The 13,252-nt window shown below is 40.2% G+C and overlaps 2 protein-coding genes across 2 annotated transcripts; one reads left to right on the forward strand and one right to left on the reverse strand. All coding sequences in view use genetic code 12, as the record gives it.

The window, feature by feature from the left end:
* Positions 1-11: 11 nt before the first annotated feature.
* Positions 12-4,059, reverse strand: RJT20DRAFT_131034 (uncharacterized protein). Its single transcript, XM_064917915.1, has one exon. The coding sequence runs from the start codon at positions 4,024-4,026 to the stop codon at positions 85-87; it is 3,942 nt and encodes a 1,313-aa protein (XP_064771766.1). The 5' UTR covers positions 4,027-4,059; the 3' UTR covers positions 12-84.
* A 3,230-nt stretch (positions 4,060-7,289) lies between these two features.
* Positions 7,290-12,485, forward strand: RJT20DRAFT_62378 (uncharacterized protein). The gene has a single exon (XM_064920989.1). It carries the CDS (start codon positions 7,487-7,489, stop codon positions 12,335-12,337), a length of 4,851 nt encoding a protein of 1,616 aa, XP_064771767.1. The 5' UTR covers positions 7,290-7,486; the 3' UTR covers positions 12,338-12,485.
* The last annotated feature ends 767 nt before the right edge of the window (positions 12,486-13,252 follow it).

Below are 13,252 nucleotides of genomic sequence, written 5' to 3' on the forward strand. Positions count from 1 at the left end.
AGATATTGTAATTATTAAGAAATACTCTTGTAATGAATCTTATCTATTTCTGAGACATTACCCCATATATTTACCCCATATAGTCTATAATACATTATAATCACACCCTCCAGGGCACTCGACGTTTTCATCCTCCACAAACCACTCTCTCAAACATCCGAAATGACCCCGATGACCACACTTTAAGCTGACTACCACAGTCAATCCCTTGCATGGTTCGTTACAGTATATACAATTCAGTTGCTTTCTGGAACACTCATCACAGTACCAATAACCGAATTCTTCATTGTTTTCTTTGTGCTTCGTTTTTTCATTGACAAGTAGTTTCTGGCACCAACAGCAGAAGAAGCGAAGATCTACTTCACCGGAAGTCAAGTTCTTCAATTGAGACATAATAACCTTCGGAGCACAGTTGACAACGTGTATAGCATTGACAAACAACCGCTTTCTATGGAGAATTTCAACATATAAAGATAACCACTCCAAACAGGAAGTCTCCGAAATAACAGAGTTGTATGAATCAAAGAACAAAATGGCCAAAGTAGCACATAATACAATATCACCTTGATTGGTGGCGTAGGCTAATGCTTTCTCGATAAGGTCTTCAGTCATCCAGGGTTTCTTTAGCAGATGTTCATTGACTTCTTCTTTAATAGCCTTAGTCAATTCCGATTTGTTAGTGGCTCTGTCAGCGATATCATTTAAAAGAGAGCCTTCTTTAACATCGTTAAGTTGTTCTGACTTACCGTTATCATCCTCTCCTTCAGGAATGGCGTTTCCTCCCGCGAATTTTGGCCTCTGAAACCCATATGATGGAACAGCAGAACTTCTTCGGGACAGAAAAGATCCATGGATGGCACCAGCACTTCCATAATGAGAATGATGCGGTATAGATTGATGAGAATGATGACTGACATTATTAGGGCTTCCACTGGGGTGAGAAAATTGAGTTGGCATTGATGATAACGGACTGGAATTCGTTGCAGCGTTATTTAATATGTTCAAATTCTCGTTGTCCAAGTCTTCTGAAGTATGATAGGAAGTCCCAAAACGGCTTGCTACTCTTTGACCAGCAAAGGAGGACGAGCGGGAGTCTCTTGAGTGCTGCGTATGTAAGAATGCACTATGTGGAGAGTGATCTGCTGAAGGGAAATGACTTCTTGATGGTGAAAGAATGGCAATCGGAGAAGCCTGTCCTGTTCTATCGATATGTGAATCTGTCACAACTAACTGCGAGCTTCTACGACGATTAAGTGATGTCTTCGACAGCTTCGGTTGAAGATCAGGCTGCCCAGAATCCACTTCATCGTCATCCAAGATAGCACTCTCATTTTTGTCTACGGTTTTATCTTCAGGCTGAACTCTGAGGAATAAGTTGGAACCTGCTGGACTAATATTAGTGGAAAAACTGTTTACTCTGCTCAGGTTGATCATATCCATCAAGTTACCAGAGGGAGGATGTGTTTTAGTTTCTGATTCCACAGAGGATCCCATCGCTGGATTTTCCTGAGCTATTGATTCCATGCTACTAGCTTTGGCACCTACCGATCCCCCAGTGGATCCCATTCCTCCATAATTAGTTGTCAGAGTAGAATTAGAATTGTATGAGCCGACAAAGTTACCCAAATCTGACAGAATGGATTTAACATCTTTTTGGTCTTCATCCGCTTCATCCTTCTTGACGCCTGCCTGCTCTTTTGAACCTTGTTCTACGGTCTCATCCAAGAAGTTCGTTACGTCATCCAAGTCAACATATTGGTCTTCTAAACTCACAGCCAATACCTTCCAAACTTGGCATTCTCGGTATCTATAAGCACTTGCAGCAACACTGGCATTCAAGAGGCACACATCAACCAAATTGAAGCCGTCTGGAATGGAAATTAAGTAGTTATTAGATAAAGCCTCAAACGCTGCGTCGTCATTTAATGGCAATGGCAACGAAAGTGGAACCAAGTATGGGGAAGCATGATTCACTTGAAACGACTTCTTTTGCTTTAAGAGACTCATAGAAGGTTGCGGGGCTGACCCAATTGAAATACTGGAATCCTGGGTAGTTTGAGATAAGTTCCTTGTGAGTTTTGGCCTTGGCATCGTAATCCCAGAAAGATTAGTTTGTGACTCTGAGTAATTGAATGTAGCAGATCCTCTCCTTTGCGGTATTGGAGAAGGCGATTTGGCCATATGAAGAGAGTAGTGAGTACTTGAACGATAGAGGGGTGGCTTTTCCAATGGAGACGGCACTGTGGCACTGGAACCTGGAGCATATTTCGAACCTCCTGGAAGGGAACCCACAGCAAAGGTCTTATTATTGTTAAAACTCATTGACATTTCCGTCTCCAAGCCTGGGGAAATTTGATCAAAACTTCTCAATTCATTATCGTCCATTATCACAACGCTGTTGCTTGTACTTCTATAATGCGAACCGTATTCTCCCTCTATTGGGTCTACGCCGTCGGAGTCACTCGTCTGAGAATCGACCTCGGTGATCTCAAATTCATACTTTTCCTGATTGGCTATACAGAGATCACTAAAGCCATTGTCCCAAGCCATTGCGACATTAGTAAGTTCTTCCAACGGCCTGGAGACTTCTGAATCCAAGACGCTATCATGGAAATCCAAATCGTAGGTTGCGAAAACGTTGGACTTTGTAATAGTCCAAATCTTTCTAGAAGAATTGTTGTTATGTGCCCAAATAAAGTTCTGGAATGGTTTGTTAGATGATGATGTGATCACCTCTTTGGGTATGTATTTTCTGTTGAGGTTGTAGATGCTTATTGTTGAGTCATCATTCAAATACAGACATGCTAAATCATAGTTTTTAAGTGAATTTGTTCTTGAAGAAGACGAATATGAATACAACGCTTCCCTCTCGTCGTAACTGAGTTTATCTTCAAATTTAGGGAATTCATTGGTTTGTTGGTACGTATCGAGAGCTTCTCCAAATTGCTGAGCAGCAGCTGAGTCTGGATACATACACCACCTCACTTTCATTACTGGACCATATGTGTTGATGGTGTCGTCTGGAGTAATTCTATTGGAAGTCTGTGAATCTCCATAGTTGAAAACACAGATCTTCTGGTCTCTTCCTCCTGTTACTACGTATTCTCGTTCTGGATGAATATGAAGCGAAAGTGCTGGACCAGTATGAATATTCCACTTTCTTTCTGGCGAATAAGTTGCTGACTGAGCAGCAGACCCATTGGCACCTCCAGACCGTATATCGAATTTGCAAAGAGCTCCGGAATCATGAACAGAAAGGACAGTAATCTTATTTCGTACCATTGAATGAGGTGAATATTGACAGGAACGGATAGGATCTGAGTGAGAACTGGAGACTATGGTTAACATAGCACGAGGAGAGCTCGATCTGAGATCCCATAGCTTTATAGAACCATCTTGAGAGCCAGAAATAAGTTGATTGGGAGTATCATATAGTGTTTTGGCTCCCAAGAAATCCAATGAGTTGATACATCTCTTGTGATCAGAGAACTTCTGGATAAGCCTTGATTTACCGCTGTGACTTACCTTGTAGATAGTGATGAGTCCATTCGATAAACCACACGCTATTGTATCAGATTGAGCTTTCACTGTATTGATATTGTTTAGTTTATTCGTTGTAGGAACTCTAGAATTCCCATATATCGATGTTCCCTGCTCTAGAACATTAATGTCCTGCAAGATCCTCGACTGGTCTTCACTGAGTGCCAATATCTTCAAGTAATTCCGTCCTCCGATGATTACGTGGTGGGCCAATTCATTCTCTGACGATTGGAACGAATTGACGACATTGAGCGGGAAATTGAGCTGTGAAAGCGTGGTAACTTCCCTTTCGCAGTTGAATACAAGTTTATTACTTCGATAATTGAAATTCTCTGGTATTATCGATGCCGATTTCGTTGAGCTGAAAGAAGAAGCTGGAGAAGTCGAGCCTTCGACGCTGCTTAGAGGCGGAGTTTGATGGTTCAACGAACCGTAGATGTTGAACGCAAATTTTGCCAAACTCAGTTGCGAGTTTGCCGCTGCCATCCTTGCGATTTCTATGTCCTCACTTCTTCTACTTCACAAAGACTAAGGAAGAACCCATAAGAACAATAGTTAATTTTATCATTAAAAGGCATTTTTATATTGGGTTCCCAAAAGGGAGAAGTAGTGCATATGGAGAGATCCATGACGCAGTAATATGGACTGACTTCACTGGTTAGGGGGTTTATGGGGGTTTTGTGGGGTTATACTGGTTGGGAAATTAGTTAAACAATGATGTGAAGAGTTGCTTTGGCTGGTAAATCAGTGGGAATAGAATACGCCTGTTCACGTAACCTCTCTCGCCGCTCAGAAAAATGGACCAAATTTGGAGCTATTTGTGATGATGATGGGATAGTTGTAGTTGTCGGTGAAGTCTATGAAAGACAAAGCAACTCACAAATCACGTAGAAATGGTGAACCAGAATTGCTTGAGAAATTGCTAGAGTGTACTGTAAATGTTCAGATAAACAACTTCTCATGTATGCTATGGATGAGCGTGATAAGTTTCCAAAGTTCAAAAAACTCTTTTGTAGCATTGAACAACAATGAAAGTACTCACAAGAGTCGGAATATCTATCAGAATTATTGTAGACAGAGGTATACTTACCTTCTCTGGTGATAGATTCTCGAGCAATTTCAGCATTTGATGAAAAGTTCGAAAGAGAAAGATTCCTTGGGAAGAATACCTTGTTTTCTAGAATCACAAAGGTTGCAAAAAGAGTCTGCTTCCATTTATGAAGAATTAATTCAACATTCTTTTCACTGCCTTTAGTTGTGCTTAGAAATGGAATGAAGTCATAGAAGCCATCATAGTCATTATAGCCATTATAAATTTATAAATCCACAAGTAATGCCCCAATTCTAAAACTTACCTGTAGCAACAGAATCGGACGACTTGACATTATCATTCAATAATGGAAGCTCATTCTTGTAGATGGGGAGAAGGCACATTTCATTCTGTCCCTTAGATGCATTTAAGCTGAAGCTAATGTATTGCATGTTTCTATGAATTGAAATGACTCCTAAAAGTTGAACCACTAAACCCAAGAATTTTTATAGAAAGGCATTAGGTTATAGAAAGGCGTCATGATTATAGATAGCCTTCATGATTATAGAGCACTTTATCTTTATACAAGCACTTTAAAACAAATTAGTAAGGTTAATATATAATGTTTTACAGGAATTCTTTTCACGACTTTTCACCTCTTGGAGTACTTTCACCTCTTTGAATACTTTCCACCTCTCGGAGTACTTCCACCTCTCGAAGTACTTTTCACTTCTTCGAACACTTTCACGCTTGGAGTACTTTCCATTCCATCTTGTCAATCTTCTTTGAAACTTCAAATTTTAGTGCTATCAAAAGGAAGTCTATTTAAGAGAGGTGCGACATTCATCTGAATAATTTATTTATTTCCACATTGATCGTCTTTGGATGCTAAAGTGAATGCTACATTGAATGATCTATAACAGTCTTGGCCATGAATTGTTGACATAAGCTATCTCACAGTACAGTAAAGTACAGTAGAGTATGCATTCTTTGAAAGTTGATTGTTTACATCTCTCGTATTAAAAAATTCAATAAAAAAGCTTATTCTCTGATAAGTTTCTTATCTGGTCGGCTTCATGACGCATCTTTCTTCAGACACATCTAAAAAGATTTGCCAGAGAAAAAGTTAGATTTTATTGTAGAAACTCAAAGAAGGTGCCGAAAGATTCTTCACCGCCCCCATACTTTCTTTCTGATAAAAGCGTTCTCTTAAAGCTCACCTTTTAACTTAGGGATGGGGGTAAAATCGCAACGTCATATTAGAATAGCAATGCCTTCAGTATAATAAATAATTGAATTCGTTCAAACTTAAATTACACTCCCTCACCCACCGTTGAGAGCTCTTAACTTACACTTCGACTACGGCTCCAACCCAAAATGATATCTTCCTTCTCTTCCACTTCGTTATAGAACTCAGGTTTAGGGCTCACTTTTGGTAATAGAGGTACCAACTGTTACACAAAGAATATTTTACATAGAAACTCATTCTGGAATATGATAGTGCGGTTTAGGTAAAATAATATTTAATTAAATTATAAAATAGAATACCGTGAATAATAATGATTATTATCCTACCTTTGATTTGGTGCACCGTGCTTTATCATGTGGTATTCCCTCCGATCGCAAGTGAACGAATATAGACTATGGTTCTTTGGGCGTACGTACGGCTTTCTTATCTCAAATGCCAGGCGTATCATTTCGACTACGTTCGCTTATTCTCATTGGTGCTAAGCTCTTCTTCTAATTGGTAATTATTTAGGTAGTTTTACTCCTTCACGTCGATACTATCACTTACAAATACTGCTTTTCATTGGTGTTTTGCATGAGAGGAAGAGGAGAGAAATTGAACCGGCGGGTAATCACATAACCTGCATCTTCATCGATTATGCATTTCATAATTATATGCAGAACATGTTTGTTTTCGGCTACTGTACGATCAGATCATAGAGCTTCCAGTATTTTCATACTTTTCCTTGCTATGTTAGACAATCGAGTGTGCCATGTAGTTCTGTACAATTCAAACCCGGCATTAACGGCTTAGACAATTCTTGCTTCGACGAGTAGCAACTGGTAGCTTACCGAAATGTGGCAAACTGTCCTTCTCTCTATCCCAATTAAGTCTCAGGGGCTTGGGAAGTTGAACGTCCTGCACTTAGACCATCGTAATTGTGGTGAATTGTGTATATTGCAGTTTTACGAGATTGAAATTGGTGCATGTTACAGAACATCGTTACAGTGAGTAGTGAAACGTTCAATCTTCAGCTACTTTAACAGAGCTAGTTGCCAGATAGATAGCATTAAGCAAAAAAATATGGCAAATACATTATCCATAAATTTAAATATTCGTTACACACCAACTAAATTTGAAGGAATCTAAATCTGAAAGATACGAGAGAGTGATCGCCAAGAATGACTTTTAAAGATATTTTAAGTTTGAAGCGCCGCGTAGATCTGCATTCAATGCAAACTTTTTTTGTCATCGATATGAAATTATCACATCCCCAGCTTGTAGATAAACCCATCACTATACTATGAATTGTTCGTATACCAGTATGAGGTTTTCGGTTTTCAAATCAAAGAATTTGCCGTAATTACAGTCTATTTATGAGAGTAATGCCTTCTTAAGAATTTCTCCAACCTCCTCTACAACCCTCCTCTGCTCTATCCATGCGAGTTCGAAACAACGATAAACATCGCAATGATAGATATAAACCTTTCCAAATGACCTTTGTGTCTGCATTTCGATACGAGCCCGCATGGCGATGCCAAGAAATCCCCACCATCTTCTGCAGTCAATCTGGGAAAAAATATACGAATTGCAAAAAAAATAACCCCGAGGGAACATAAAGAAACTTATAAAGAGCCAATTTCTTTCTAGCCGATGATTTGATTGTAGGGCCATTTTTGTAAGGCAATATGCGTCCATCAGAAGTCTTTAAAATGTTTAAAGTTCTAGCATTTGTCTGCTTATTACTTGCAAAACTAGCTAATGCACTCACAGTAAGCGATAACACAGTGTTGAGAAATGTGACTTTCAACGATGCATTAACGGTTGATTCTGGGGGTAGTATCACATTCGTTGACTCACAGGTCAATTTGAACAGCGACTTTGACATCGAAGAAGGAGGAACTTTCTATAGTTACTTCTCAAAGCAGGTTCGAGAGGAGATGGACTTCAATGGCGGATCGATCAACAATCAGGGAACTTTCGTTCTTAACTACCTTAACTCCCTTACATTTGGTACTTCCAGTCCTGAAGGAGGAATAACTAATTCGGGATCATTTTTCATTGAGTTGGGAGTTAATAGCATCTTTAATATCGCCAATGTGGTAAACTCTGGGCTATTTAGCATAGAAGGAGCAGGGTTTGAGTTCGTGTATCTTACTACTGGAAATTTTGAACTCACATCCACGGGCTCGCTCTGTTTGAACTCAATCTTTGCATTGAAAGCTAATCTGCAAGCCATTACAGGTAATGGCTGCATCCTGTTACTGCCTGGCTCAACTTTGGATTTGCGGTTAGGAAGCATTGATAAAAGTATCACCATTGCAATGACAACTTCTTTGACAATAAATTCAGCGATCCTAGCCTCTCCAGGCAGCAATATAATGACAGTAGCAAATTTTGGAAACTATAATAGAATCGGGATTCTAGAGACGTTGTTGGGCTTTGCTTATGATGAAGTCACAGGGCTATTGAACCTCACCAGTAGCAAAAACATAAATAGTTCATTTGACATTGGTCTTGGATACAATCCGTCATTCTTCCACATCATCAATGTGCCGACATATTCTACTCCTGCAGCTCGAAACAATGGAGTTGGATACTCTAGCTTGCCCCCAAACTCCCTCATGTATTGTAGTGGTTGCGATCTGGCCCTGGCTCCAGGCACTCCTGATCCTTTCACGGAGTATATCACGACAGTAACTGATGAAAGCACGTATTCAGCATCCGTTTTGGTTACAACCGATAAGAGTGGAAGTTGGTACACTACTAGTTCCATTTTTCCCCAAATACTGACGACACTAAGTTACTCTCAGGACAGTTCTTCAGACACCTCTTCATCTGAGTCGATTGTATCTGAATCTTCCTCTGAAGAAGGAAGTCAGCTTTCCTCAGAGCCTTCCTCATGGTCTCCTAGTGAGTCTACGAGTGAATTTGTTGATTCAGTGAGTCAACCCTCGGTTTCTTCCAGTCTGTCTGAAAGTGGATTTTCTTCTGATGATTCAACGGTTATTTTAACGGAATCATCAAACGTATCATCAACAGAGTCGTCAGATGTGTCTTCATCAGAGTCTTCATCAGAGTCTTCATATGAGTCCTTATCACAGACTTCATCTAATTCTTCATCTGAGTCTTCCTCAGACTCCTCAGCAGTGTCTTCATCAGAGTCTGCATCAGAATACTCAACACTGCCTTCATTAGAGTCTTCATATGAGTCTGCAACGGAATCCTCGACGGAATCCTCAAGTGAATCTTCAAGTGAATCGTCAAGTGGATCTTCCAGTGAATCCAGCGAATCCACAACAGAGTCTTCCAGTGACTTCTCAAGTGAATGTTCCACATCAAGTCAAAGTTCTACTGTGTCTTCCTCTGAATCTTCCACTGAATCTTCCACCGAGATTTCTAGCGAGTCTTCCAGTGATTCTTTCACTCATTCTTCCAGCGAAAGTTCTTCCACTGAATCTTCCGCTGAGTCTTTAACTGAATCTTCTAGCGAAAGTTCTTCCTCTGAGTCTTCTAGCGAAAGTTCATCCACTGAGTCTTCCAGCGAAATATCTTCCAGTGGATCTTCCAGTGTATCTTCCAGTGAGTTTTCCAATGACACCTCAAGTGAAGCTTCCATTAATTCATCCATTGAGTTTTCCACTGAGTCTTCCAGCGAAATATCTTCCAGTGGATCTTCCAGTGTATCTTCCAGTGAGTTTTCCAATGACACCTCAAGTGAAGCTTCCATTAATTCATCCATTGAGTTTTCCACTGAGTCTTCCAGCGAAATATCTCCAATTGGATCTTCCAGTGCATCCTCAACGGAATCTTCAAGTGAATTTTCAAGTGAATCTTCAAGTGAATTCTCAAGTGAATTATCAACGGAGTCCTCAACAGAATCCTCAACGAAATCTTCAATTGAATCCTCCAGTGGATTCTCAAGTGAAGCTTCAAGTGGATTCTCAAGTGGATTCTCAAGTGGATCTTCAAGTAACTTCTCAACAGAATCGCTGACAAGAGCTTCTTCGAGTGAATCGTCAAGCAAGCTTGAATCGGGCCTGTCACAATCTGTATCATCCAATATCTCCGAGGTTTCTACCAGTGAAACTAATCTCTCTCTGTCTCACTCATTTGATGAGTCTTCATCAGAGGCTACTTCGGATTCATCAATAGCGATAGCATCGGAATCAAATGATGCGTCTCTCGAACCATCTTCATCCGTTTCAACATCCCTCTCATCCCCTGAAGATAAATCGGAATCTTCCTATGAGTCCTCATTTCAATCTTCTTCGAGTCTGTCATTAAGTTCATCAGGAATATCAATTTCCGTATCAGAGGTGTCGAAGTCTTCTGCCCTAGAATCACTGTCGACATCATCAATTGGAGAACCTTCGTCATCCTTACTGGAGACTTCAAGCGAATATTCAATTGAGTCTATACATGATTCTTCAATTTACATATCATCGTCATCAAGCTACTCCACTAGAGAAGGATCGTCTGATTTGTCTAAGTCTTCACAGAGTATCACTACGTCTTTATCAATACCTTCTTCCGTTGCTAGTAGTTCTTCTGGATACGCATCCCTGACATCAAACTCGATAACTTCAACCACCTATGAATCAACGGAGTCCTGGACAGAATCCCTGGAATCAGAAGAGACCTCATTGAAGAGCTCGCATTCAACAATTTCAGGAACTTCGGTATCTGTATCGATAAGTTCTCCCAGTGCTTCCTCGTCTGTAGGTTCGCTGATTTCTGGAAACTCACTAACCACTTCTTCATCTGAGACAGTCAATGAACAGTCATCACTGGATCAAGAAGAGACTTCAATACTCAGTAGTCGTACACTGCTGACCAGCGAGACATCATTATCTTCTACCTCGGATACTGTCCTGGAACAGACAAGCATGGATTCAATCTCAAGTGAAAGTGGGACTTTGTCAACATCATTCAGTAGTACTGCTCAGCCAGATACGTTTGAGCTGACTGGCTCAACCACTCAATCTTCTTCAAGTTCCTCTGTTTTCATTTCCACGTCAAGAACTGATGCATCAAGCTCAGCTTCATCAGAAGTTAGTGAGTCCAGCTCGTTAGAATCCGTCATTCCTAGTTCGTTTACATATCTGAACCTGACTTCTTCAATATTGACTATACCGAGTGACACCCTGTCCGAAATAAGTTCTTCTCCTCTTGAATTCCCATCCAGTACGGAGATCACTTCCTCCAGTAATACCATTAGGTCAGCATCCAGTACGGTGACCACTTCCTCCAGCAATACCATTGGGCCATCGTCGACAAATTCTGAGGATATTTCTTCTACGGGGCTGTCTTCCACTTCGTCTCCGGTATCGACCATAAACCTTCAATTAGAAGCAATCGCGGTACCTCCATATACGTACGATCAATTTGTGACGACAGAAGGCAATATTATAACCACGGGACTTGATAATGGTTCAACGTTTCAATTGACTATTCCGGGAGGTTTACTATCAATTTATGGACTCTTCGTTCATGTTGATACAAATGGATTTGTGCTTTCCATGGACCCAAGTGCTGGCTGGTCAATTGAAGTGAATGGAAATACCCAGCTACAGAAAAGGGCCGGTGAAGATGAAATTTTGAGTTTAAAAAACCAAGATGTATTCTATTTCTGTGGTTATAATGATGTGAAATTTCAATTGTCATCGGTTTCTCAGAATTGTATACCTGTTCAGTTACATATTTATCACGAGGCAACCCCTCTGATAACAGAGTCTACTTTATTCCCCTCCACGTTTACTAGCAGCGCAAGCCTGGATATTTCGAGCACCCAAGTGGTCTCCAATGATGAGGCTGGTTCGACTATCACTTCAATTGTAACATTATCAACAGTACTAACGGTTACTGAATGTCCATCGTTGATAAAAGACTGCCCAGCTGGATCAATAAAGACTATTACATATATACGGTCCTTTTCTACGACATATTGTCCTATTTCCACTGCCAGCATCACTACTGCCGATATCCTTGCTGATGATAATTCTTTGACGTCAGTGACGCTAACATCAACAGTCATTGTCTCCTCTTCGGAAGGGGTAAATGAAGGTATTCTTACAGAAGCAACAAGACCTCAAGACTTCAGCGACACAGAACACAATAATATCGTCATAATCAAGTCACTAACTGCTTTAACACACAATACCCAAGGCGGGTCAATCATTACTAAAGGAGCCGGAGTCTTAACACACAATATAGAGGCCGGCTCTGTCATCACCAAAGGGGCTGGAGTTAATGGAGCTAAGACCAGCATGCCGAACAGTACGACGGATACAATTTCCCCGTCAAAATCTAGCCGTCCAACTTCTTTGAATTTCAATGTTCCAAATAGCTTAACATTGGAAGAAAAACAGCTGGTAATTACATATACCACTGAACCTATTGGGACTATAGCTGATGTCTCGTCCCTGCGGTCACCAATAGGACAGATTCCCGTTGCCGTACCCACTGGTAGTAGTTCAAGCAAGCTATTGAGCAGCGCTGTAGTAATTCTCGCATTGCTATTGTCTTTAATATTTTGAATCTATTGTTGAAGTACTCTCCCACTGCTAGAATTCATCCACTAAAAGAAGTATCTCTTTTTTTACGTTCTTACTATCTTAATACATGATTACCACTCGAAGTTAGAAGGAGACTCTTTTATCCTGATACATAAAAAGTCAAAGTGAGCCAAAGTGACTGTATCCTTTCATCATACCCTAGTATTACTTTAGAATTACCAGACATTGGAAATGAACTACTTTATAGAACTCTCTTTATAATGAAGTACTCAATTGTACAAATTATGACTGCAATTTTAAATCCAGATCGGGCATATTTTTTATATCTCTGCAGGCAGGAGCACATGATCATTTTAAAATAATCCTAAAGGGCTATGCTCAATCGTATACTGACATTTTTAACAATCCTTCGATCAGTTCTTGGCCCTCCTATTCTTGGCGAAGATTGATTTTTAGGGAAACGGCATTTACTGAAGAGATCAATGATTCTATTTTTGCGAAAGAGATTGGCGTATTCTTCTTCTTAAGAAATCTTTTGATTTTGGGCATCCTTTTTAGCATGTCTGCCAAGACCCAGGAATACAATTTTGCATTATTTTATTGGCTGCAAAAAATAGATGGTCGCAAGTGTGCATAGTTAGCATAAAGCATTCATAGGATCTAGTACACTTCGTTGTGAAGAATATATTCATTGCTGTCAAATGTAGTTCGTCAGTCTTTGGGGTTCACGTGCCTCGAAAATTCTTCTATTTAACTCTCAACAGTATCTTCAACAATATCTGATTTCAAACACCCAGTTGAACTTTGTTCTCCTTTTTCGACGACGGAGAAAGTGGAATATAAAACCGAAACAATCTGAAAAATCGCACTTTCTTCGCCTGCCAAGAACTTGGCTTTGCAGAATAATATTTTCCCACAATAATATCTTATCGTTGC

Source organism: Scheffersomyces xylosifermentans (assembly GCF_036884685.1).
Source record: "Scheffersomyces xylosifermentans strain CBS 12540 chromosome Unknown RJT20scaffold_8, whole genome shotgun sequence".
NCBI lineage: Eukaryota > Fungi > Ascomycota > Pichiomycetes > Serinales > Debaryomycetaceae > Scheffersomyces > Scheffersomyces xylosifermentans.